This window comes from Xiphophorus maculatus, chromosome 23 (assembly GCF_002775205.1).
Source record: "Xiphophorus maculatus strain JP 163 A chromosome 23, X_maculatus-5.0-male, whole genome shotgun sequence".
Taxonomy (NCBI): Eukaryota; Metazoa; Chordata; class Actinopteri; order Cyprinodontiformes; family Poeciliidae; genus Xiphophorus; species Xiphophorus maculatus.
In genome coordinates, this window is record NC_036465.1 from 23026159 (window position 1) to 23054053 (window position 27895).

At 39.6% G+C, this 27895-nt stretch overlaps 2 protein-coding genes across 3 annotated transcripts in view; both read left to right on the forward strand.

The window, feature by feature from the left end:
- The first annotated feature begins 1345 nt into the window (after positions 1–1345).
- itk (IL2 inducible T cell kinase) lies at positions 1346–12391 on the forward strand. Its single transcript, XM_023329119.1, has 17 exons — positions 1346–1553; positions 1699–1803; positions 1893–1974; positions 2088–2213; positions 5059–5096; positions 5525–5676; positions 5777–5842; positions 5957–6011; positions 6475–6554; positions 7105–7247; positions 7405–7479; positions 9029–9197; positions 9312–9528; positions 9613–9677; positions 9783–9901; positions 11879–12036; positions 12124–12391. The coding sequence occupies exons 1-17, from the start codon at positions 1416–1418 to the stop codon at positions 12187–12189; spliced, it is 1854 nt and encodes a 617-aa protein (XP_023184887.1). The 5' UTR covers positions 1346–1415; the 3' UTR covers positions 12190–12391.
- A 1852-nt stretch (positions 12392–14243) lies between these two features.
- The window catches only part of cyfip2 (cytoplasmic FMR1 interacting protein 2), a 29308-nt gene continuing 15656 nt past the window's right edge, over positions 14244–27895 (forward strand). For both annotated transcript variants that reach the window (XM_023328531.1, XM_023328532.1), the window contains exons 1-12: positions 14244–14439; positions 20806–20955; positions 21040–21129; positions 22433–22510; positions 23006–23107; positions 23889–24070; positions 24183–24279; positions 25789–25917; positions 26904–27008; positions 27131–27219; positions 27314–27551; positions 27743–27895. In XM_023328531.1, the coding sequence (XP_023184299.1) occupies positions 20839–20955; positions 21040–21129; positions 22433–22510; positions 23006–23107; positions 23889–24070; positions 24183–24279; positions 25789–25917; positions 26904–27008; positions 27131–27219; positions 27314–27551; positions 27743–27895 (1380 nt within the window). In that variant the 5' untranslated portion in view covers positions 14244–14439; positions 20806–20838. The remainder of the gene's footprint in view (positions 14440–20805; positions 20956–21039; positions 21130–22432; positions 22511–23005; positions 23108–23888; positions 24071–24182; positions 24280–25788; positions 25918–26903; positions 27009–27130; positions 27220–27313; positions 27552–27742) is intronic.

Sequence of the window (27895 nt, forward strand, 5' to 3'; positions counted from 1 at the left end):
TTTTTTATCTGTGATTTGTCTCTGAATAAAAGAGAGCTCAAAAATAATTGCATAATGTTAACTTTGGCCTCTTATTAAACAAAGGAAATCAACAAAGATGTGGATTCTAAGGATTTCAAAGTGAGGGTTCAGACACCCTAGACTCTTCTATGCTCTGAAACATATTCAGAATGCAGCTTATTGTAACTATCAGTCTGTCCTTTTATTCTGAGGAAAGTTTGCCCCACTCATCACTTTTTGACATGCTCCAGTAAAGCATCCCCAAACCATGACACGTCCACCTCCATGCTTCACAGTTGGCATAAGATAGCTTTCCTGGAACGCTGCATCAAGTTTATACCAAGCACACTATGTCCAGATAATTCAGTTTTACACTCATCATTCCGAAGGACGTTATTCAAAAAGTCCTGGCACTTTTATTTACAAACTTGTATCTCAGATGCATCCAATTTTTTATTTTTTTTTTGCCATGATTGTCATTGTAAAGTTGAAAGCACTCATGGGCCACAAAAATTCTTAGTATTGTCTTAAAATCAAAATGCAAAAATCATTTCAGTGTCCAATTGACTTTACTTTTATATTCTCCACAACAAACCAACGATGCCATATAGTAGTAAAATAAAGGTGTCTAATAGTTTAGGAAATTAATCTGTAAACCAAAACATTCAAAACATAAAAGTTTTGTACATTTGAGCTACCTAAAGAAATACATAATTTCTCAGATTTTTGCGGTGTCGGTTATTTTATATAGTGCTTTAGACATTTTTTTAAGTCTGTGCTTAGCAATAAGAATGCAACATGAATGACTCATATTTCTAAAACACTTGCAGAGCAGCACTGTCCCAATGATGTGATATGCCTCTTTTTTCCTACTTTGCAGGAAGTGTTATTGATTTATATAATTTTTTGTTAGTTTTAAAGTGATTTATTTACAACTATTTTTGCTGAAACTGATATTAAAATATCCATGTCCAATTGTTATAATTTTTACACCCTGACAAACACGGACACAAACACACACAAATAGTTGTGTAACATGTAATTTACACAGACAAACTATTTCTGCCCTGCTTAAGAAATATCATCATTAACATGCTTGTTTTTTGGTGGTGATTATTCCCTAAATACATTTAAAGAGTTAGTTTTCGGTTTAGCATTTCAGAAAATATTTCCTTTCAACACATTTAAGTAAAAGTGCATGCATATGTGTGTTGTGTGTCATTTTGTACAATCTATTTGATGCCGCAAGGATGTGGTTGACTGTGTGCTGCAGCTTCATGCCGGAAGCTCCACGCATCTAGAAAGTTATCATCCACAACTTTTTTTTTTTTTCCTGTCGCTGCGAGGCACACTGAAACTCGAACCCATGACAAAACCATCCAGTGCTGCGCGCTGCGTTCTTCGAAGCTGTTAAAATGTTCCCCAGGGTGATTTTGAAGGGAACTATGATTAAAAAATCTCAACAAAAGAAAAGAACGTCACCGAGTAACTACAAAGAGAGGTTCTTTGTGCTAGATACTCAAGACCTGAAGTATTCTGAACGTCGTCCCGGGGTAAGTCCTCACTTGACTTCATTTTCACATTGACATCAAGGGGGCTTGGTGTGGAAATGTAGTATTTTGAATGCCAGTCGCGATTTCAATGGCTTGCCCCAGACGATGTATGCTGCGCATAACGCGGAGAGCAATGTTCTTTCAGAAAAAACCCATGCTGAAAGGTTGCATCGAACTGTCCAGGATTAAGTGTGTGGAGATCGTGTTGAGTGACGCCCCTATACCATGCAATTACAAGTACCCCTTTCAGGTAAACGCGGTAATTTCACAAATATACACTGCGTGTATTATATGCAAAAGTTACAAAAAAAACAAAAAAACACCCCGATGTCTTTGCAGGTTTTTCATGACAATTATTACCTCTACATATTTGCGCCAGACAACGACTGCCGTCAGCGATGGGTCCGAGCTCTTAAAGAGGGTAATTTGTTTCTTCACTGACAAATAGTCACAAATTAGAATGGCACAAATTCATTCAAATTTGGTACTTGACAGCTGCTTGCAATGGGTTTTGTTTTTTCCTACTTAATGCAGAGACGAAACACAACAGCTTGGTTCCAAAGTTCCACCCAAACTTCTGGATGGAAGGAAAATGGAGGTGCTGCCAACAAAATGAGAAACTGGCGTCGGGCTGTCAACTCTACGACCCTGAGGGTTACGGTTCGTTTTTGTTTCTTCTTCGCCTCCTTGTTAAATGCACGTTTTCGACAAGGCGTTACATAACTGTTTTAAACACAGACACATAAACAGATAATAAATAATAAGCTTCAGAAAAAATAATAACAACAATTTTCTGTGAGCTTTTGAATGTGTGATTAAATGCAGTGGCTTGAACTTTTCTCTACATTTTGTCCCATTACAACAACAAACCTCAACATTAGAAGATTTGGCCGTGCGTGAAACCTATCTGAAGATCAAAATAAGCAGTAATCGATGATGCAAAGAGCTTCTGACATTCTGTCTCCAGGACATTTATGGCTACACAGTATGTAGGCTTTATAGAAATGAGGAAAGTAGAAAGTCGCTGTTGAAAAAAGGCCATGGGAAGTCACGTTTGCAGTTTGCCTCAGGTGATGTAGGTGAATCAGCAAAACATTTGGTCCCATGAGATCAGAAATACTTTTTTTGGTTGACATGCACAACGTAATGCATGTCGGAAAACTTAAGCTGGTTTGCAATGTCTGATTATGCCCCATCTTAGACATTATCCATAATCGTGAAGGAAAATAATTTGTCATGAACTCGAATTGGTGGTCTCTGGTCACTCTGCGACGAATATATCAACCCCTGATTTAGCTCTCTCTCCAATCAAAGGTGACTTATGGCAAATGTAAAAGCAGTGTCAAAAATGTTTTTGTAAAATTTTGCATTATAGAGGCTGCTCTAGCCAAGGTCTGGTTTTTGTGCTCTTTTGCCCAGGCATGAGTTTTTGAATCGTCCTGCTTTTCAGAGTCCAAATCTGGATTCATTGTTTTCATTTACTGGTCACATCTGCACGTACATGTTTTTCAATAATCACCTAAGCGCTGCCAACTTATCGACTTTGTTGATATATTTGGCAACTTTTAAGATAAAAAAATGGGTATCAGCCAACATTGATCAGGCAGATCACAATCTCCAGGAAACTGCAATCATTGCACCCGTAATCATATCTAGCTTGCAAAATGTGACATGTTTATTTCCTGTACAACATTTGCTGGACTTAGTGCCCTAAGCTCTATATTTATTCTGTAAAAAAAATAAATAAATAAATAAAAAATGGAGGTTGGAGCAGGATGCTATAGGGAAAGTTCATTTGTTCCAGCACAGACTGGATAGCTGGTTAGTTTATCAGTAGAATAATACAAATAAATAAATGAAAACTTTTAGGAGTAGTTGTTCTGCACATGTGTAATAGTATCATAATATTACAGTATTATAATATTAATTACAGTTCTGGCTCCTCAACCCACTGTGACAACTTCACTGAATGAAGAACAAGCTTGCTTTTAACAAAAAAAAAGCATCAGGTTGCAGATAGTTTAAGTGAGATTTGTCATTTGCATAAAAGGTTAATTGTTGGTAACGCTTTGACGGGTTGTGAATAAGACTGTCGTGACACCGTCACAAACATAACATAACGCCTGTCACGTAAGTCTTCATGAATATTTATGACTGTTGTCATAAAGTGTCATTCGGTAAATCATGACACTTTTAGTACAAAGTTGATATTATTCAAAATGTCAACTTTGAATAATGTCAAATTTATGATCTGACATAAATTTGTTTAGAAAAGTATTACTGATTAAACTTTACCTTTAATAACATAAAGCTACATAGTTTTTAAAGTTTAATCAGTAATACTTTTATAACAAAATTTATGTCAGATCATGATTTCTTGGTTAATGTCAAGTTGTCATGACAAAGACAGTTTGAATAATGTCAACTTTGTACTAAAAGTGTGATGATTTATTGAATGACACTTTATGACAACAGTCATAAATATTCATGAAGACTTACAGTACATGTTACATGTTCATGTCATGCTTATGACGTTGTCATGACAGTCTTATTCACAACCCGTCAAAGTGTTACCAAATTGTTATATTGTCATTTCCTATCTGCTGAGTCTGTTGGAGGTGAAGTGAAGAGACAGCAATCATTACATATTCTCCCTGGAAGTACTTTACCTTGTTTTTGTTTTTTAAGGTTTTATTGGCTCTAGTGGCCTTTATTTGAAAGTAGTTTGACAGGAAACAGGGTAATGAGAGAGGGGGAAGAGATGCGGCAAATGTTGCCAGGCGGGGAATCGAACCTGCGACCACCCCCACGAGGACGGGAGCCTCAATACGTGGGTCGTATTGCAGCACCAATACCTTGTTTTAACATGTATACATTACTTAGTTTCATAGGTTTTAGATAAAATATATATATTGGAAAAACTGTTTCTTTTGCCTGAAATAGTTAACTTGTAATCACATCAATTATTTTTATTCTTTTAGTTTAATCTTTAAAAATAACTGAATTTAAACATAACTTTTTCTTTTTGTATGTCTAATTACATATTTTTTCAATATTGAATCAAACGTTCTGATCAGTTGCTTAGTTTTTGAGTAGGCATTTAACCAGATACTTTATACTCTTAATCGGAGTAATTTCTCAAATGACTTCTTTTAACGTTTAGATGAATAATATATGTCGAACTAGTGTCACTCTTACTTAAGTACATTTCTTGAAGAGCAGCTGTGGGAGCCTGAGTGTAGCGTCGACGCATTAGGGTTTAGAATTTGGACTGTGATCTTTAAAAAATAAAATAAAATAATTATCTGCCACTTTGTGTTCCTTTGTCATGAATAAAATGTAAATTAAAATTAGCAGAAGTATGTGGTTAAAATGTGACAAAGTAATTATGAAAACTTCCTCAACAAAAATTCCATTAATTTGATCTTTCTTGCTTACATATTTCCTTTCCAGAAAGTCCTGTTTTGAATTTTCAGCTGATGTAAGATGTCTTGTGTCCCCACAGCTTCTAAAAAGCCTCTTCCTCAGCTACCGGATCCAGAGGTATCACTCTCTAAAGCTTACCTGTGCTCCGAATATTGTTCAAAAGGGTGTCGAGTCAAAAAAAAAAATAGTGCAGAACTTGTTGAGTTTTTTTTCCGTTTGTTTCTGTTAACTCTAGTTTGTCAGTTCACATTAGTTGTTTATAATCCAGCTATTTCTCATCTAATCAATGATAGGAGGGCACGCTCTGCAATGACGTTTACGTGTGCATGTTACTCAGTGAGTTATCTTTTATTGCTCGCATTATGTGATTGCTGGGCTTTTTCCCGTATGTACAGATCTAAAGTTCACCTCAGCGGTAGCGAATCAGTAGCTAAAAAAACCTTCTTTCACTTCGAACTGTTTGATAAATTCTCGCTCATTTTACCAGAATTTTCTTTTGATTCGACGGCACCGCGCTGACGCTTAGCTCGTCTTCTCTTGGGCAGATGGGGCTGAATGATTCAGGAGATCAGATGGTCATCGCTCTGCAAGACTACGCACCGCAGAGAGACGATGATTTGCCTCTTCAGAAAGACCAGGAGTATCGGCTGATCAACAGCTCCCACTCAGACTGGTGGACTGTGCAGGATGACAGGGGGTAGGGCTTCATCATGACGCCACAGCCGTCTTGTGCGTGTGTTTGTTCTTTAAACTCAATTTTCATGGACTTCTTTTTGTTTCCTTGACCCCTGAAACAGAAACGCGGGGTTTGTGCCAAGCACGTTTGTAGCTGAGAAAAACGGCAAGAACTTTGAGCGATTTGAGTGAGTTCACTTTTCCTCCCTCTGCCCACTTTGGCCGCAAAATATGTCTGTGTAAGTCCTCGTTTGCTCTTTGTATAACCAGTTTGGGTCATATCATCCTGTCCTTTTCTGCAGATGGTACAATAAACACATCAGCAGATGGGAGGCAGAGGAATTGCTGTTGAAAGAGGTGAAAAGTTGACAAATTTGACATCAGAAAAAAAAAGTCACTCGTTTTCTAAATAATACCTAATCTCGATAAGCAACAAGTTGCTCCTGCTGGGTTTGGGGGGGAAGGGGGGAATGCACTTTTGTTGTGACTGTGCCACCTACAGCGATTTTGCTTTTGCAAAATTAACGCACCTGCAAACTGACAGTCTGACAAGACAGTGGGACATGAAAAAATTCTCACAACCACAGTGTTTCCTCCAATGTTGAATTTCCTGCCGTCGATTGCTTTGCTGTGCTTTGCAAGCGGAAGGGGGGAACAAAAAAAAACAACAAAAAACTGTCCATCTCCAGCTTCAACATCTGCTTCTCAAAGAACTGGAAGTGTCATCCGAGCTGGAGACAGAATTTAAAAAGCACGATTTGGACCGTTTTGGGTTGGGCATGGTGTGAACTTTCATGTGATTTTGATGTTTTGGGCTCAGGGAAAAGAAGGCGCGTTCATGGTGCGTGACTCAAGACAGGTGGGGGTCTACACGGTGTCAGTTTTCACAAAAGCTCCTGGGTAAGTTAACTCTCTTGTTATTATTTATTCATTTTACTGTAGTTTCCAAATATGGCAATTTGTTCATTGAAGTGCTTTAAAATATATCTGCCTCCTTAGTTGTCAGACTTGGGGTTTTTTTTTGGTTTTGCTCAAATGTTTCAGATCATTAAATATTGTTTTGTTGTTGTTCAAGGTGAAACTGTTGCATCTCAAATAGATGTAAGTCCAGACTTTGATTAGGCCAGTCTCAAACCTTCCTATTTTTAAACCAGTCAGAGGTCGACTTGATTCTTAAAGTCCTCAACTGTTGGTGGATCATTGTAATTTAGGATGTTCTGGTGTTGAGATCAGGAAATGAATGAAATCATAATGTAAGCACTACTTTTTGTTCTCAAGTTGTCACTGTATGACAATAAGATTTGTTTGATGATCTAAAACAATTTTTGTGGCAAAAACAAATCCAGTAATGCAAGGAATTTGTGAAGGGGCAACTACTTTTTCATGGCACTATGCAGAAAGCATGGTAGATGTATACTGTCGTTTGTGTTGAAACGTTTGTCATGCTTAGGTCTAATGGAGAGAAGAACCCCAGAGTGAAACATTACCAAATAAGACGGACAGACACGGAGAAGAAAGCGTTTTACTTGGCAGAGAAGTACCTGTTCAGCACCATTCCTGAGCTGATCAATTACCACCAACACAATGCTGCTGGTAAGCATCTGCTCTGATATTTGTTGCTGACATACAAGGAGGAATTTATCATTACATAAGATAGCGGGGCAAAAATCTATGACTCAGGGTAAAATGTACATGCCTCTCAAAATTGTTGTTGCGTAACTCTGATGGGTGCAAATCGTTTCCCTGGCAGGTCTGATAACAAGACTGAGACACGCCGTCTCTAAAGGAGAGCACAGCTCACAGGAAACTGCTGGCCACTTAACAGGTTGGATGATGTGCCGTTGCATAAACTTAACCTGAACTCAGTGACCGTCCTCTACTGACAAAATGTGTGGATTTTGCTGACCTCTTGTGGTTTATTCAAAGGACGGCACTCCAACAGTTGATCTGTGCTTGGGTTTTGCTAGATTTGCAGTCATGCTGGAGCAAAGTGGTCTTTCGTGTTCTCTACCAGATTTTATTTGTCTGCTCTTTCCTATTATTTCATTCTGACAAAATGAAAGCTTGTTCACCTAAATATGCGTGAACACGTATAAAACAATGAGGTACTTGTGGAGGGAAAATGACAAAAACTCTGTTTGAGATTTCCAAAATTTTCAACTCATAAGATCTGAATAGAAATAAAATTCAACAGGATTTTGCTGAACTACATTCATCTGAACCGGGTTTGTTGAAGCAGGGAGACGTTTAAAACATGCAGGGCTGTGAGCCTTTGGAACCAGAGTTGAAGTCTGGCTTTGTTGTGACTTCTAAATAGAAATAATTTTTTACATGGTTTTTTACATGTTCTCCTACTAAATTTAAGATCTAAAACACTAGAATCAAATCATATTTAGAGCTTAATTCAGCCATTTGCCTTTCTGGCCAATTTGTCATCTTTGTACCACCATTTCTTGACTATAAAAACACAATTTTGTCACAGTTTATCTATCATATTATTCCAACATATTTACCACATTTTTACCTTGTATGTAAAAAACTGCAGTTAAAACAATTTTTTTTGCAGAAAGGTGAAGGACTGAAATGACCAAAACACATTTTCTTCATAATGTTTTTGTGTAAAACTATGTTACCATTTAACTAGACAGCTGGGTAACTCATGACTTTTTTTTTTTACTTGTGAGCAGGCTTTATAATGTCTCACCTATATAAACTTTGCATAGTTTAGTCATTTGCTATCATTTTTGAAGTCTTGCTTTTTTTTTGTAAGACTTGAAAGTGGGCTTTTACACATAAAGACGAACTCAGACAAAAACATAATCTGTCCAGCCTTGGTTTAGGAGTACATGCAACTTGCTCTTAAAAAATTCTCTGGGCAAAAGCTTTCTTCTTGTGACATGTTCCACAAATGTGTTTTAAAATTAGTGTACTTAATACACCGGCAAATTCTGCGGTGGAAGTGGATTTCTCAGGAGTTCTTCACCTGAGGTCTTGTGACGTATAAAATGTTGTAGCCAGAATGTGTTCTTGTTCTTTGCACCTGGAATGAAAAAATACATTTCTAGGGCCTCGTGATTTCTGTCCTCGTAAAGGACACTAAGTAATATGTATTTCCCCTGCTTCACTTTATAAAATTAGAAGAAAAAAAAACAACCCCAAAGAAAGAAACATTGACCTTTAATCACTTTACAAGATCACACTGTTAAAGAAAAGCCTGACAAAAATGAAAAGCGAAAAAAAAAAAAAAAACTAAATTTAATTGTCGTCTAATGACTAGAAACAAGATTTTTGTAAACATACATGGAGTTATGCATTACGTACGTGAACAGCATCATTAGTGCAGTTCTTCATCACCTGTTTGGTGATCTCAACAGATCAATGGGAGATAGACCCGGAGGAGCTGAACCTGGGTCAGGAGATCGGCAGTGGCCAGTTTGGACTGGTGTTGGAGGGGAAATGGAAGGACAGGAAAGTGGCGGTGAAGATGGTTAGAGAGGACTGCATGACTGACGAGGACTTTAAAGAAGAGGCAAAGGTTATGATGTAAGTATAACCTTTGCTTGACTTGGGTGTGCCATTAAAGTAGTTATCTGACCTGTGTGCGTGTGTGTGTGTGCGGGCGTGCGTGTGGGCCTGTGTGTGTGTGTGCTTCAACAGGAGGTTGTCTCACTGTAAGCTCGTGCAGCTGTACGGCGTGTGCACCCAACGCTCCCCCATGTGTCTGGTGTTCGAATACATGGAGAGCGGCTGTTTGTCAGCTTATTTGCGGGAGAAGAAAGGCCGTTTGTCTCAGGATCTGATGCTGGGAATGTGCCTGGATGTCAGCGAGGGGATGGCTTACCTGGAGAGCTCCAACTTCATCCACAGAGATCTGGTGCGCCAAAGGAAAAATCGAGTTTTCTGGCTTTTTCGTATCCCATTGGCGTGTCAAGAATTTCTTATGTCTTTGCTTTTACAGGCTGCAAGGAACTGTCTTGTCACAAAAAACAATGAGGTGAAAGTGTCTGATTTTGGCATGACCAGGTGGGCTGCCGTCATAGTTGCTAAAACTCCTTTGCTGTATCATTGTACAGTGTGTGTATAATGCTGTCTTTTTTCTTTTTTTTGTCCACCTATTGTGCGTTGAAGGTTTGTTCTTGATGATCAATACACAAGCTCCCAAGGCTCCAAGTTCCCTGTCAAGTGGTCAGCTCCAGAGGTCATCAAATACTCAAAGTTCAGCAGCAAGTCTGACATCTGGTCATTTGGTGTGTGGTCTATTGCTCAACCTTTCAGTTTTGTTCTTGTTTCTTTAGGCTGACTATTTTTAAGCGTCAGAACGTCTCTTCTACCACTTTTTGCAGCCTTCAAAGCAGTTTTGCAGGTTATTTGACTGTAGAATAAATTAACATCTTTTTTTTTTTTTTTACTGGTTGCACATATTTTACTGGTGTTGAATTCAATGTAAGACCAAACTGCAAGTTAAATAGGACACAAGATATATTTCCTTCGAAGGTCCATAAGAAAAGGTGAGTCAATAAAACAATAGAAAGTACATTTATTTCTGAAATACAAATAGTCTTAATATTGTTAGCAATTTGGCATTTATCCTGCTAAAAAGTTAAGAAATCATAGAATCACTTTGGGAACGAGAGCGTTTTTACCAATTCTATAAACCATTAATTTTAATTTAACTGAAACTCTACTAAAGGAAAACAGATTAATTCAGACTTTTTCTCCAGGTCTGGTGGTTCATTTAGTCAAAGCTTGGAATTATTTGTGGTAAACAGCTGTATTCTGTTTGCCACAGAATACGGCTGTTATTCTTTAAAAAAGGGAAGTCTTCTATATGAACTCACATTTCCTAACATGCAAATTAAAAAGATGAAAGTCTTGTGCAATGTCAGCAGATTTTGTGGAATCAGCGGTAAAACTATTAGGACTTTACTTGTCATGCAGACCAACACAACTCTGGATCAGCATGGATGAAAAAAAGAATATGCAATAGCTCCTATTAGAACAGCCTGACTCCGGCATAATGAGGATTATTGGACAAATGTTCACACAGACATATGCGATTTTTCAAGATCATTGTACAAAATATTTGGAACATCGAGCATGTTTTTTTTGTTTTGTTTATTTTTTTATTAATGAAAGTTTGTTTCAAAATAGAAGGCATAAGATGTCCCCAATGTTGAAAGAGAATCATGACTAGTGTTTGGCAAAACACAAGTAGGGAAAATATAGAGCTTCTGGGGGAAGTTTTTTTTAAAAATATATATTTTCACGGTTTTTGCAAGAACAAGCCTGAGTGCCTGTAATTGTTCTTGTTATGGTGTTTGTTAAGAGCTACTATATGACATATCCTAGCCCTTTACAATGCCTCAGAAAAAGAACAAAGATGTCCTAAAACAGGGGTCTTCAAATTTAGCCATTTGGTTTAAGTGTGTCCCTGATTCTACGCACTTAAATCAAATGGTTGAATTACCTCCTCATATGCAGTCAAGTTTTCCAAACTCCTATTAATGACATCGTTAATGACTTAGGTGTGTTGAAGCAGAGACACATGTAAAAGTTTGAAAAAGGCCTGGATTTGAAGATGCCTGTCCTTAAGTGCTAACAGGGGTTGTGTCAGAAAAAGAAAATATTAAGTGCTCTGATGTCATTGCGACAAACTGATGCGAAGTGGGTAGAAGATTGCCAATGAGTCACCATTTGTAACATACGCTTCTCCTCTAGTCATGTAGCTCAGTGTTTCCAACGCAACACAGAATGCAATCTCTCCTTTCCACCGTTCATTTAGGATTTTGCCATTTTCTGCTATATAATCAAGAACTGACAACTTCTCTAATAGAATTGAAATTATCCAAAAAAATAATAGCAATAATAATTGGGATGGACTAAATTAGGAAGACAGGAAGATAGACAACCACATCATCAGCATATAAGGATATCTTGTGAACCAAATGTCCCAACTGTACACGAACTTTGTGTTATAATTGTATTAGTTAGGGGATATGTGGCAAATATGAGTAACTTTAGTTTGTGCTGAATAGATCACTCGAGAATGACTGGTTTAAAAACCCCAATTGTTTGTAGAAATACTGTTAGACTGCAGCAAGAAGATTACAGTATTTTATTACTCGATGATAGAGTTGGGTTTTTGTTGTTGCTTTGAATCAAATTGATTTTACAGGTTTTCATGTCAGAAGACAACTTGACCGTGGCTGTTAAACCGTTAACAGGTGTACTCATGTGGGAGATTTACAACGAAGGACGTCTTCCCTACGAGAACCGGACGAACGCAGAGGTCGTGGAGTCCCTAAATGCAGGCTTGAGGCTCCTGAAGCCTCGTCTGGCCCCAAACGCTGTCTATTCGCTGATGGAGTGGTGCTGGAAGGAGGTAGGAATGAGTCCAGTAAAACAACTGCCAAATCACACAAACCGTACAAGTTCAGAGCTCTCATTGGTAATCGTTTGTGTTTCTCAGAAACCAGAAGATCGTCCGTCCTTTGCTGTTCTCCTGCATGAACTGGCTGCCTTGTCTGACCTCTGAACCAAGTGAAGATTTGAAAATATGTTTAAACACATTTGTTTTATTTATTTATTTATTTATTTTGTCCTGGGTTGCGAAAAGGTTTGTGACGTAAATGTAATTATGAATCAAAAATTTACTTTTGTAGATTTTGCACTTTATTTTCATTTTAACTCTGCAAACCACTCTGAGAAGTCTAATAAAGTTGACCGATAAAGATAAACATAATATTTACTCTGTGGTTACTGAACAGGCAGGATCATTTTGATAAAACATTTGTGAGTTCACTGCCTAACATTGCCTTTGTTTCCATTATTTTGTGGGTAAATTTTACACAAGGCACTCTATGGCCAGAAGGAATACCTGATCCTTACAGAAATCGCTCCAGGGTCTCTCCTCCCAATGGGACATGACCAGAAATGGACATTTTCTGCCGTCGCGATCAGATGACTCCATTAAAGGAGACTCTTGAGCTATTTCTTCACCACATGACCTTTTTTACATCAGCTCTGCATCTGTAACCACAAAAGGCTAGTTCAATTCAGCTTTGTCTGTTCCTATATGGAGAAACAGTGACAAGTCTAAATAAACAACAAGAAAAGAGGATATAGATTGCCACTGAATATTCAGTTTCATTCGTCATGTCAGGCAGGAAATTACTCACTTCTAACCCACTCACCTCTCTACAGTGTTCGCGGTCAAAGCTGGTTCTGTCCTGTGAATTGCACGCAGCGATAATGTGGCCCTGGCATTCAGCAAAAAAGAAAAAAATAATAATTAAAAACCAAGAGCTTAAAAACTGAAGCAGGAGCAAAAAAACAAAAACAAAAAAAAAAAAAAAAAAAAAGACAAAGGAACCAGATGAAGTAATCAGAGGAAATGTGGAACAGCTGTGGCAGAATGAAAGCAGGGAAGCTGAGGCTGAGACTCAAAGGGGCAAAAGGTTGGAAACTGAAACGTGCAAGGAACAAAACACGGGAGTAAGCAAAGCAACACAAAGGACTTAAGTGATATTGCAGCACCTTAGAGACAAAAAATATCTATCAAAGGATTTTTGTTTACTTCTAACAAAATTTCGGTCAACAAAATAAAAAAAAGATAGAAGAAATAAAAACAAGTAAAAGAGAAAACAAGATGTACCAGAATCAATTCAAAAAGGAGCAGGAAGAAGTTTAAAGTTATTAACTCAGCTCCCCTTACCCTATAAATCATCTGTGCATTATATGGTTCTGCATAAAGAAAATCCTAATATACAATGTATATTGATACACAATCACTAAACTGCAGCAATATACATTATAATGACACTATATACATAATCAACATTACAATAAATATATCATTACCTAACAAATGATTGTTATCGAAATGTATACCAAGCTTTATATATATATATATATATATATATATATATATGTGTGTGTGTGGGTGCGTGTGTGTGTGTGTGTGTGTGTGTGTGTGTGTGTGTGTGTGTGTGTGTGTGTGTGAGAGAAAAATGCACTTTGGATGTAGAAAGCTATCTTAATCCTATTTTTTCTTTGAAAGAGGAGAGGCCTGGTTTGTTTGGGAACTTTGTTGGGTTTGCATGTTTATTTTTTTTTGGTGGTTTGTTTTTACCGCAATCATCAGATATTTCTAATTTTCGTAGCCGACAGAAGGTGTAAGTTAACCCCAATTTAATTGCATTTAGCAGAAGAGGGTAAGAGGGCGTTAGATATGAGTTAACAGTCATAAATAAATGTCAGTCAGATTCTGCTCCAGGTTCTATACAATGTTGAGTCAGCTTCGGACATCAGCAACACCATAAAACCGTTAGTGTTATATCTACTTCTAGATTGAAGGTAACCACAAGCCAAAAACAACTAGAGAAGAATGTGAACCAGTGTGGGGGGAGGGAACGTGTCTTCATTTCCTCTTTAACAAATGTTCAAACAGTCAAACTTTATATTTTTTAATGCGTTGAAAACTAAATGTTCCCACAAACGAGAGTGAGAACGCGAGATCAGCGTGTCTGGGGCCCCTCATCATCCATCGCCCCACTGTGACTGTCCCTTTAAGAATATGCACTTGCAGCCATTTTCTGCTCTTTGTGTGGGGTGGATTAGCACTGGGGCTGGTACTGAGCGAAACTAGAGCATCAATCGGCACAGAAAACGGAGGAGCAGGAACAGAATCGCAAACCCAGGAATCGTCGGCTTGCCGTCGCAGACCGCGACACCGCCCGCCCGCTCGCCCGCCTGTTCGTCGGCCAGACGGACATGCAATTTTCAGGTACGTGAGAAACGGAGCGATGGATGCAGAGGAAGATGAACGGGGGCTGGGGATGTGCGCTGGGTAGTGATGATGGCTGGAGACTGGAGTGGCTGTTTTTCAACACCCCCCACCACCACCAACCCCTCACTCCGTGTTTGCTTTCTGCTTCTTCCTCGCCGCTCCGTGCGCGGAGGGAAAACATAGACCGACCCGCAGCCGGAGATAGAGGCGCGGATTTTTACGGTTACATGAACGGGATCCCCCCCCCCCCACACACACACACACACTCTCTCCTCTCTCTCCGTTAGCCTACATCGGCATCGTAGCTCTCACGCTGAGATGGGTGGGGTGAGGAGAGGGTTCCCGTGCAGCAAGTGCGCTCATGAATGATGGAGCACGTAAAGGCTAAACGACACCCTCCGGAGCTGGAAACAGCTCGAAGCGTTATGGAGTCCTCCGGATGTCTCGATTACGCATTCTCTACTCTCGATCACCTTTTAAATTTGATATCATTTCATGAATATTACATGCAATTGTCCCTCTGGCTTGTTCCCTCCACCCTCCTCCTCCTCCTCCGGCTGATCTCTTCAACCACCAGGCCGTGCAATGCAGATGCTTTCAGGGCCATCACACCCGGTGTTCGGGCCTGTGAACAGACAAGGTTCACCTGGCCTACTTCCGTTTCATATAAACGCGTACATGAACTCGGCTGCTGCTTTTTACTTTATTTTTTTTTTTGTCATCCTACTGCCTGTGAATCTGCCTCTTATGCAAACCCTCCGAGCTGTAAACAAGCACTGTGTAAAGAGAGAGGAGCTGCAAATGCTTCTAGGCTTATTGTGGTACATGCAAAAAAAAAACCAAACACTCATGAGCTTTTCTTATTGATTCCAGTGGGGAAATTTAATCGCCATGGCAACACAAACAGGTAAAATAACGAGGAAAGTAGTAAAACACAATACTGAGAACAGCTCAGTGTAATTGACATTGCATGTAAAATTACTCTTTTGTTGGTAAAATGGCTAACTGTCAGCAATGCTATGATGATATTTATCATATTAATAATAATGAAAACTCTAGTGGTAGTAAGAATAATTAACAAAATTTATAATAGCTGGTCAAACAACCAGTTAGATTGCAACAGCCCATTCAATTTGGCTGCACAGATGTGATGGCGTTAACTTTCTGAGGTTCAAACCGAGCATAGGAATGTCAAAGAATGGAGATTGAAGTGACTTTAAACGTGTGATGATTGTTAACCCGTCACCCTACGATACCAGAATTTGGTGTTAAAAACATGAACGCATGGATTCCTCGTTCCTTGTATCTGTACTATAATGGTGCAAAGGATATTTTTTCTGCCATATTTTAGGGGACTTTGTACCATTAACAATTATTTAAATGTCACAATCTACCTCAGTGCTTATGCTGGTCGTATATTTGGCTGATCTCCATCCAAGTCCATGTATTAATTTAATTATAAAATAAATTTACCTCTCAGTCCAAATGTTATTTTAGCAGCAATGGGGCTAATTTCTGGTTTTTGATTAAAATCAAAATCAATGTGACTTAGATATTTTTATCTTTAACCTTTGTAAGACTACAATCACATTATCACGTTTCTACTCAAAATTATCATGCATTACTGACAATAATTAGTATTAGTGATTTTAGGTAAATTGAGAGGCAAAATGGATAAGTGATATGTCATTGATATGAAAACTATCCAAAATAAAAGGGAAGGAGACGTGTATATATATATATATATATATATATATCATCGGTTGTAGTTGTTCCTGTTCCTGCTACTGTAAATAGAGCAAGTGGAACAAATTAAAAAACTTCTGCAAAATGACTGTGAGGATCAGATGTTTTAATGTCACCGTACCAGTTTTACGAAGCGGACCGTCACGGAGGCTGAGCTTATCCCGGTTACTCAAGTGATGTTCATCGATCGGAAAATGGCAGATCATGACAACCTGGGGGCGCAGCTTGTCTTTCCCATGACAGTGGGGCATGTGAAACATCTGGGGCAGACCAGAGTCCTGTACCTGCTTCCACTCTGCACACCACTCAGATGTTGATGTGATATGAGGAATCATCTGCTGTTTTTTCTTAAATACTCACTTCCTTTCAGGACGATGGGGTCATGCTCTGTTTAGTGCATGACTGCGTGTATATGCAGAGCTAGCCTTGAGGCGAGCGGGGTATCCCATTAAGGGGAGTGACACTGCTGGCACTGACATACTTTTTCCCAGCAAAGCAGATGACTGTCAAATAGTCAACCAGAACATACAGCGGAGTTCCTTTCCCACCCCGACTCGTATTCAGTCTCTCGCTCTTTTTTTTGTGTGTGTGTTACTGTTACCTTACACAAGATATTGATATAACCGTAGTCACAGCGTCAGCTTGTCTGTGGTTGAAGAAATGGTGTTACTTTTACACCATTTTAAACGTCAATCTAGGCGGTGAGATTTCTGGTTAGAAACTCGCTCTTTCCGTTGCCTGCTTTAGCTGTTCCTGCGTGATGCAGGCTGAGTTTTGTTACCAAGAGCCTGGAGGGGAATGAAGGGGCCCTTCTTCTTTTATAGGGATGTACATGCACACTGAGATGCACAGACACTAACTATTGAGCACAGTCTGGTATAGGGTGGGAAAGTTTATTCAGCCAAGCCAGGGTTTAGGCTGTGTCTGTATCCCCAAGCACAGATGGGACTTTGGTATCACTGAGGGTGTTTGTCAGCTGGACAAATAGTGCCTGGAGCTAGCTGCATGATACATGCTTTACTTTGTGTAATCTGTGGATAGTCAAATATAACTATGTAAAGTCTTAAAAGACACTGACAGTCTCTTTTAGTTTGCGTTAAAGGAGGAGTATTTTGTAAAAACAACCTTTTTGAACTTTACTTCATGTTGTATTGGTATTCCCTCCTCAAAAATATACCTGGAGTGTTGCCTTGATTCTTTCATGTCATGTGTGAGAAATCCTTTAATCTCCCGTCGGAACCATTCAGCTGTGCAAAACGCCTGGGTGGGCCAAGCGGCGGCTTCGAGGTCAAAGCTCCTCCTCGGAGCTGCAGTTTTCATTCTACAGAGTGTCCACCTCACGAACAGCCCTCCCCTGCGATTCCCACACTCGGCTCCTACAGACTAGCCAGCAGCAATTAGCAAACACCAGGTGGAACTGTGCATCAGCTGAGCTCATCATACGAGCTACTTACAGCTAAAACGGGCTGTCAAAGGGCTCATGGAGGAGCAATGTTTTGATACTTCCTGAAGGCGGAGTTTTTTTAAAGAGACGGAGGCCCAATTTCAAGGCGTTAAATTACAAATCTAAATGTCTCTTAAGTGATATTTGATAGTCACTCCATCCTCAATTCTCACTCCTACAGTGAGATTAGAGACTGCCTTCAAAATGTGGGAGGGTGGAATGGCCTGCCCCCACTCCTGCCCTGACCCCCACTGAACAAGTGTTGATTGATTTGGATGTCATCCCACAGCAGTGTGCGACCAAGCTGGTGACCAGCATGAGGAGAAGATCATCCCAAGCTATTGATGGTCTGTGCAGATCTCCAACAGGCCGCAAAGGCAATTGTTTGTTAAATGGATAAACTGTTAATTTGCTCATTCAGACTTTAGTCGTCCGAACCAATAATCTACAGACCAAAAGAATCAAGCAGAATAAGCTTGTTGGCGATAACCCCAACATCAACTGTGCTCCTTTAAAATTCACACACAGACATTTATATTTTTGGGTGTGTGTGATTCAAAAGATAAAACGAAGACATAGACGTTAGCTTACATCACAATCTACTCCCATCCCTGTAATGTTGGGCCTAATCTTTATGCAAATGAGCGCATCTCTCCCACTGGTACTTGAATGACTCAGTCATCTGGTTTTCGGCTCTGAACCACGTGGTTTACTTTGGCGTTTTACCCTTTGTGTTTGTGAGGTTTGACAGTTTGACTTGACAGGAAACTCCACCTACCTCCCATTAGCTTCGCTTGCCGATCATTCGTAGACATGCGCATAAGGGCGCGGCCGACAACAACGTTGGCCACAGTGTGTTGTAATATTCTCGTTGAGAAACACATCAAAAGACCTTCTTGAATATTTTCTGGGTCCTGTAAAGTTGCTTGTCAGCTGACTTTGATCTTTTTTTTTTTTTGCCCTTCCTCTTTTTCTTTTCTTTGTGGTTTACCTCCTGACCCTCTGGCTCTCTTTGGGCCGTCCCCGGCCTTGAATATTAAGCTGATTATCAGCACTGTCTGCTCGGTCAGGCAAAAAAAAAAAAAAAAAAAAACCACAGTGACATGTGATAAATGTGGGATGATTGCCAGAATGATCATTTGTTTCTTTTGTTGTACTTGGTTTTGTAGATGCTAAAAGTTAACTATAGCTGTGTGAAGACATGGTTATGTCTCCATATTTATATAACACTCAATATTTACTGTAGGTGACAGAAACGCAGCTTGCTAAGGGTTTCAAACAAAAGAAAAAAACCCCACATTTGTCAGCGGGTCCGAAGAGCTTTGTGCGATGGGTGCGTTCAAATGTCATTCGTTGTCAGAGCCTTCCTCGCCTCTGTCAGATTATTGACATTTCCAGGTTCTGGCATTTCAAGAAGGACTTTCTTTAACCACACAAGCCCAACGGGTAGGCAAAAAAGGATACGGCGAGGGGCCTCTTCCCCTTTTCTTGCTGCCCTGGCTTGTTTGTCTGGTGTTGCCATAAAGTCAGGGAGGAAGGGGTGCAGGTGCAGGATGAACAGACAGAGCTGGAGGCCTCCGCAGTGCGTGAACGTCTCACAAAACGGAAATGAAGCCGTCTAGACATGTCAGGGGGAAATCTTGTGTGACTGAGAAGCGTCGTCTCTGCATATCTTCAGAACGGGAATAATGTTGTCCTTTTGATCCGTCAATCAAATGCTTCCAGTCTTGTTTTAAACAGTTTGAACAGCGGATGTGTGTTTTTAACTTTGTGTGTTTATAAAGCAATACTTGGAACCGCTTCATAACCAAACCCTTGAGGGTTTGGTTGTGAAGTAAAGATTAAGAGGGTTGCTCTTAATTTTGATTTTTAATCATTTGCGCTTTTGATAGTCTTCCAAATATAACCTACAATTTTCCCCTTCCTTATCAGAAGGGAGATGAGACGCAGGAAGTGAGCTAATCAGTAAACATTGTGGTGGATGAGAGACTTTTGACTAATTTTGATATGGATTCTAAATAGAGACAGACTGATCAGAATGGCCAGTAGTTTCTGATCTCCACCGTTTACTAGACCTATCAATTATTTTAGCAATCAACCTATCAGTTTGGTTTTTTTGGCCGTGTGTGCTCCGGTGGCCAAGCGATGACATTTCATTGCCAATTTCACTTATGTGTCTTTGTGCAATTACAATATAATAAGTCTAAGTTTGATGATTAATTGATTAATCTGATTTTAAGAAATGGGCACATTCTGCTGATTTGTCATTTAGCCACATAATCCTCCTTTATATGATATTAGAAAGACATCAAACGATGCAAATAAGCAGTTCAGTTTTCTTTTAAATAAGAAAATAAACATTCTACTGTCTAAATTGCAACCGCATAGCATTTCTTTGGATTTGTAGGAGAGTATGCAGCTAAAAAAGCACTTCTGACATCAGCGTGTGAACACCTCAACCCTTTCTGCTTGACTTAACATCAGTACTGTTCAGACAGTTTAATCCTTTGATTGTTTTTTTGGATTAACCAATTAATAACCAAATTGCGAAAAATGCTGAATTTGAACCATTTGAATCTAATTCTATCTTGAATGTAAAATGTATATATTTATTTGCAACTTTGTGGGCGAATATTTCAAAAATTGATTCGACTTGATTTTTTCGATTAGTCTGATTAATCAAACTCTACTTTCCTACCCTTCTTCAGATGAGCCATCATTATTTTATTTTTTTTACATTTGGAGCTTGCTGCATGTCGTGTGAGAGAGTAGTTGCTGTTAAAATCTGTTTTACTCAAATGTTAAATTGAAGACCAGCAGATGCGAAATGCCATGTTAAATTGGCTGGAGAATCTTGTATTGGAAACTGATTGGTGCGGGTAGCATTACAAAATCACCTCTCTGTGTTTTTCCTAGCAAATGCAGACTCTTACTTTTTGATAATAAAGCCGCCAGAGGTTTGAGAGTGTGGAAGTTTGCTTTCTGGAGGGTGGATGTTATCCAGATTAAATTACAATTTACAACAAAAATGGACAACGAGTGGAAAAGCCGACTGCGACACGATGTTCCTTCTGAAGCTAGCTTGACTTTACACACTTGCTTTAAAGTACATCTGCTTCCCCAATGCGTCTTTGCAGTCCGCTCACATACCTACTTCAGTGTTTCCCTCTCAGACCTAGGTGTTGTTTGAGTGACGCCTTGTTACCATGACAACTCACGTGACGTTGGAGGATGCTCTGTCCAACGTGGACCTGCTGGAGGAGCTGCCTCTGCCGGACCAGCAGCCATGCATCGAGCCGCCCCCCTCCTCCATCATGTACCAGGTACTCCCTCGACTGTTTCTCGCTATGATCCTCCTGCTACTTCACACCGTGTCTAACTCGACTCCGTTGTCTTCTTTTCTGCAGGCTAACTTTGACACCAACTTTGAAGACAGGAATGCCTTTGTGACCGGCATAGCCCGTTACATAGAGCAAGCCACAGTCCACTCCAGCATGGTGAGTTTAAGTGTTCTGCTTCAAAAAATAATTTAGGGTGTCCACACTGCCTTACAAAGTCTGACATTTGTGTGTCTAACGTTTAGGTCTTAAAACGTCTTAAATTCGTTAGGAAAATGCATGTTGGCCTTAAATTTGTTAATCACAGTTCCTAAATTTTGTTGTGGCAGGACTATTTGTTTAATGTAGGATTTAAAAAAAATTTTTTTGTGGGACTTCTCTGTCAGGCAAAAGTTTGAGCTGCACGCAAACATCTTTCTGTCGCTCGAAGCGGTTGAGGCTAACTGCAACCAGCTGCTAATGTACCCCAGCTAGCTAGTTTTTTTGCCTCAATCTTGGGGTTCAAAGCTGGGTTCACAGCTTTTGTTATGCTTGATCGTAATGCAGCAAGTTCCCCCAACTATCTCCAAATTGACAGTTTTTTTCTGTCTTAAATTGAAAGTGGCATTAAAAAGTCTTAAGTTTTATTTGTTGAACCCTGCAGATACCCTGTAATAACAGAAACAGGTTCTGACCTGCTGGCAGCCTTATTTCTTTTTTAAAAAATATTGAAATAACTGTGCTTCAGATTTAATAGTTTCTGTTCCTGTTTTCATGAACACAAAGCCCTCTGTGGGAAACAGCCTCACACTCGCAAAGGGAGCCTTGGTTTACTTGAACTGAGCATCATTTGGCACGTTTGTCCTCCTGTGGCAGAACACACATGCACAAAACACACAGACGCTCACAAAGACACACTTCCCACTCACAAGTTGGTGAATTAGTAGTGCAACGGACCTCTAAGGCTCTCCCCCCGCCCCAATTGCAGAATGAATGGAGAATGTGATTTGACTAGCAATGAGGAGAGAAGTGGAGCTTTATTTAACTTTACTTACTTGATCAGGAAGTGGAAATGAGGTTGAAGACTGTCAGGATGTGAAAACCCACGTACTTTTAAGAGAGGAAGCGATCTAACCTTGTTAAAATATTCATTACGAATGGGAACAAGTGACTCAGCTGATGGGTTTGACATAATGCCAAGTTGTTTGGTAGCTTTGTAGACAAATGGTTAAAAGTAGAATCACAAAAAACAACACATTCTATCGGGACTTTATGTGATACGCCAACGGAATGTGGTTTATAATTGCAAAGCAAATGGGAAAACTTCAGATTTCTATTTAGATAAATAAATAAGAATATGGACATTTTTGCAAGGCAGTGTAAACAGCCTTGCGCCGTCACTTATTTAATCAGAAGTGACGGTGTGGTTGCTTTGTATTAAATTAAATTTACTGTTTTCTTTCTTTTTCCTCTGTTTGTGCAGAATGAGATGCTGGAGGAAGGGCATGAATATGCGGTGATGCTTTACACCTGGAGAAGCTGCTCCAGAGCCATTCCTCAGGTAAAAAAAAAAAGAAAGTGAGCTCACTTCACACGATGAACCTCCAGAACCACATTTGGTCTGCAAAAATAAAAACAAAGCACGTGTTGCTGGGCTTCTTGGGCACTCAAAACATTATTAAATCATGTCGTAACATGAGCATTCACCTTTCACACTTTGTACCATTTGGTGGCTGAATCAGAAACTTAGTTGCCAGCTGTGAGCTCAGGATTGGCCTTAACATATTTTGGGACATCACACCAGTGTTGAAAACCGGTGTATTGGCTTTTGGAAAGAAAACACTTTCCTCATCGCAGTTTACGGATACTTGAAAGACATTATTAAATATGAACATAATTGTATTCTAATCACAGAAACCCCCCCCATAAATGTTTAACTAATGTTTACTAGAGAATAGTTTAGCTTTTTTCTTCTTTTCTTTTTAGATTTAAAGGAAGCTGCTTACCTGAACTCTGAAGCCAAGCTTGAATAATGGCGCCATCTTGTGTTTGTTAGGTGAAATGCAACGAGCAGCCCAACAGAGTGGAGATCTATGAGAAAACGGTGGAGGTGCTGGAGCCTGAAGTGACCAAACTCATGAAGTTCATGTACTTCCAGGTGAGTTAGAGGCTCCGGTCAGATGTTCACATGAACCAATATAGAACAGTGTAGATAGTGTTGTTGTTAATAATTTAAAGGGAAACTGTCTCCCAAATGTATCAAAATAGTAATAAAAGAGAGTTCTTTTGAGCGGATGTTTTTACAGAATGGTCCAGGTCAGGGGTGGCCTCACCTTTTTGCAGATTTTCAAAAAGCAGCACAGAAGTGTAAACAGTTGCACATCCAAATAGGTTTTTATCAACTGCTGGTGGCATTAGTCGTTGCCGCCGAACAATAAAATGCGGCATACCAGAAATGCAATCTGTTCTACACAAACAGAGCACAGTAATGAAAACTGGATTGTCATAATATTGCATCCCATACTCTCTGTGACTTTTCAGCCTCTCTGGGATGATTGTCTGTGTTGGACTCTACTGCAGTGATTAGCATATAAAGTGTGCATTCAGGAGCATTGTCAATAAATGACAGATATTGCTTTCCAAACAGTTCGTGGCAGTATAATTGTTCCTCAGACTGATATTTTGATTATGCTGCATTGTGCAGTCTTTATTTAGAGTTCAATATATTCTTAAAAGTCAATATACTCTCTCAGTGGCTCTTTTTAGCATCAGCCTGCATTGCTGAACACACAAAATGCTAATGGAGCTGTCCAAGCTGCTGCTGCCGTTTCAAAATAAAAGCGCTGTTTTCCAGTTTTGTGTGCAGAATTAAAACTGAATGCATGTTTAAGTTCAACACTCCCCTTCGGGACGCAGGCTGATGTTCTGTGTTTTCGCAGCGGAAAGCCATAGAGCGCTTCTGCAGCGAGGTGAAGCGTCTGTGCCACGCTGAGCGGAGGAAAGACTTCGTGTCAGAGGCCTACCTGCTCACGCTGGGGAAATTTATCAACATGTTTGCGGTGCTGGACGAACTCAAGAACATGAAGTGTAGCGTGAAGAATGATCACTCTGCCTACAAACGGTACCGTCTGACGTATAACTGTCTTTATGTTAGCCGTCTGTTTTTTTTTAGAGTGGTTTTTCTTTCAGTGAAAAAAAAAAAACGACGTTGTACTCTTTTGCTGCCACTTAAGGGCAGCTCAGTTCTTGAGGAAGATGGCCGACCCTCAGTCCATCCAGGAGTCCCAGAATCTCTCCATGTTTTTAGCCAACCACAACAGGATCACTCAGGTTAGTGAGCGGCCTTTATTCATCATCTTCTGGGTGTCAATTTAAAAAATACAACTGGGGTTTTGGTGCAAAAGAAATGCTGTTGTTCAATACTACAAGAACATAAAATCTCACCAAGTAGTTTTGGCCTAGTTTCTAGTGGAAATATATCACTATACTTTAAAAAAAAAAAATCCAAAACTTAACTTGCAAGACATTTTTCAACAAAATATTGGAACTTGTTTTAAGTCAAGAATTATTTAATATCAATGAAAAAGTTTTAGATCCACTGGCAGAGACTTTGTGTTTTTGCAGCAACATTTGGCCTAGAGCGTACTCCAAATGGAGAAAAAACAATCTTTATTTAAATCTGTCCTAATAATAAACCATCTGACCTGCTAAAACTTAAATTTAATAATGTCGAAACCCACTGGCATTAGAAAGCAGATAAAGGAAGACCTCATATTGGTGCTCTGCACTATAGCAGGTCTGAAAATTAAACAGCGCTCCGCAAATCAAGTTATCCTCTGCCTAAAAACTAGAAGAAAGCAGAGAAAAGGTCTTCAGGTCCTCACTCCAGAAGTTTATTATTTAATTTGAAAAGTTCAGGTCTGAAAAATAAATATATGTTAAATTAGTTTTTACTTTCCCTCCAACCATTCTCAGCTGTACAAGAGTGGAAATAAGTAGTGTCTGTTGAACAATATTTGGGATTTGGAATAATAATATCTTAATTCAACAACCTTAAGCATCGGATGAATGAATAAAACTTGGAGGAATGTGTAGAAATTTTGGTGAAGCGCTATAGCATAGTAACGACTGTGTCAGGTCATCTTTGAGTTTAATGATAGGATGAACGAGGTTGAGTATAAGTAGCAAAAGGGCAGATATTTTATAGTTTGCTGGAAATGCAGATTCAGAAACTTCAAATCATTCGAGAAGCCATGACAAGTGGTACATAGGGCCCCCAGGTACCAAGACGTGAACAAACATGGGTCCCTAAAAACGTTCAGAGTTTGATAAATGTCAAAACAGCAAAAGAAGGTTTCTGGTTGTATTGCCATTTTGGGAAAGGGGAAATCTGTGACTAGGTGAGCGAAGAATAGATCGATTTCTGAAAGTTTAAAAACAACCACCTTCTGTAAGGAAACACAAAATGTATTTTAGATCTCAACTTTACCTAAAACAAAAAATGATATCATTCGCTAAGCGGTTCATATGTATGAACTGTTTTTCATTCCATCCACTGGTGCCATTATATACATATTTGACTGTGGACTGACCTCTAAAACAGCAGGACTTGCGAAACGATGCAGTGACGTCACAGAAGTCGATTAGTGAGTTTAAAGGTTCCTCGAAATGAGAAACGCATCAACGTTTTGTGCATTCATTTCATTTCCCTTTGAGATCAATAAAATTCTTCTGCACAAGAAAATAAATACAGGCTAATTTTTCTGGGAATTAGCCTGTGTTCTTTCTGGTTAGCATCTGAAGCCTTTTCTGCTGTTTTTTTTTTTTTTTTCCCCATAGTGCCTGCACCAACAGCTGGAGGTGATTCCAGGTTACGAGGAGCTTCTGGCCGACATCGTCAACATCTGCGTGGACTATTACGAAAACAAAATGTATTTGACGCCCAGTGAGAAACACATGCTGCTAAAGGTACTTCTTCATCTGCTTCCAACTACGGCTGCGACTTACCATTATTATAGCCATTGATTATTCTATCGATTATTCTTTCAGTTATTCTGATGATTAATCGGATAAAAAGAAAACACGGCAGATTTTTCAGCTCAGCCCTTCCTGCTTGACTAGACATCAATACAGCGCAGAGCTGATCTGATTATTTTTTGATTATTGTTATTTTTTAAATAATTGGATAGCACAAGATGCTTAATGGAAGATTTGTTTTTACTGGATTTGAATCAGTTGCAGCTAAAACTGCCACATGAGGATTTCTTTTTATTCTATTTTATTTTAATTCTTTTTTTTAATTTACAGACAACATTATTATTATTATTATTATTTTAAATGCAAGATATATGTTTAGCGCAGTTTTGACTTAACTTAGACTTAGACTTAGACTGACTTTATTGTCATTTTGCATGCACAGGGTGTATACAGAACGAAATTTCGTTGCATACGGCTCAGGACAATGTTTTGAGCTTTCAATGTTGTGAGGTTACTCCAGAATAAAATGAAATACAGTATAAAATATGAATATAAATATAAATATAGAATATAAAGTGCAGGACTGACAGTAAAAAGGAAGTTACTTAGCTCTGTACATGTGCAAGGTATAAAGTGGATACCAGATTTTAAGTGCAGTCCAGTTAAGAGTTCAGCAGTCTGATGGCAAGTGGGAAAAAGCTGTTTCGGAACCTGGTGGACCTGCACCGGATGCTTAATTACTGCTCTGAGTGTGTTCTTTCACAAAACAGCCTTTTTTGAGTCTACAGACTCCAGTAAATCATTTATCTATTACTAAATTAGTTGACGATTATTTCAATAATCGATTGATTCGATGAACTGTTTCGGCCCTGTTTCAAGCCTGTAACAAACATCATGAAACCGTCTAATCTCAAGCCTTCTGAGGCTTTTTTTTTTTCCTTTGCATTTTGAACTCGTCTCTTCCTAATGTTTGCCAGGTTATGGGTTTTGGCCTCTACCTGATGGACGGGAATGTCAGTAATATCTACAAACTAGACGCCAAAAAGAGGATCAACCTGAGCAAGATCGACAAGTTCTTCAAAGTAAGAATGTTTGGTGTTTTTGCTGTTTTTTTTTTTTTTGTTTTTTTTTAGCTCAGATGCAGAAACATGTCCAAATGTCTGTGTGGCAGAGGGTAAGATGTTCACTTGATGTGTTTACTCAGCTTCAAGTCGTGCCTCTATTTGGAGACATGCAGATCGAGTTGTCACGCTACATAGAGACGAGCGCTCACTACGAAGAAAACAAGTCCAGGCAAGACCGTACCGCCAACGAAACGAGACAAAAGTTACAGCTTCCCGTTGGCCTTGTTCAAAAATCCCAGCTTTTCCTTTTCCTCCGTGCCCAGGTGGACGTGCACCCAGAGCAGCATCTCGCCGCAGTACAACCTGTGCGAGCAGATGGTGCAGATCAGGGACGACCACATCCGCTTCATCTCGGAGCTCGCGCGCTACAGCAACAGCGAGGTGGTGACGGGCTCGGGCCTGGACAGCCAGAAGTCGGACGAGGAGTACAGGGAGCTGTTCGACCTGGCTCTGAGGGGCCTGCAGCTGCTGTCCAAGTGGAGCACGCACGTCATGGAAGTCGTGAGTGAAGAACCGGGGGGTGGGGGGTGGGGGGAATCGATGGCGTGTTCCACCGCGGGCAGAGAGAATTGCTTTTTTCTACCCAAATGTCGATATGTGTGTATTTTGAGACATTAGCTTCGTTTTGGTGCGGGGGTTTTTTACCATTGACCTTTCCGGCTTTGACAAAAACATGGTTTTGTCTCCCGCAGTACTCCTGGAAGCTGGTGCACCCCACAGACAAGTTCTGCAACAAGGACTGTCCTGGCACGGCGGAGGAGTACGAGCGAGCCACACGCTACAATTACACCAGTGAGGAGAAGTTTGCCCTGGTTGAGGTTATTGCCATGATCAAAGGGCTGCAG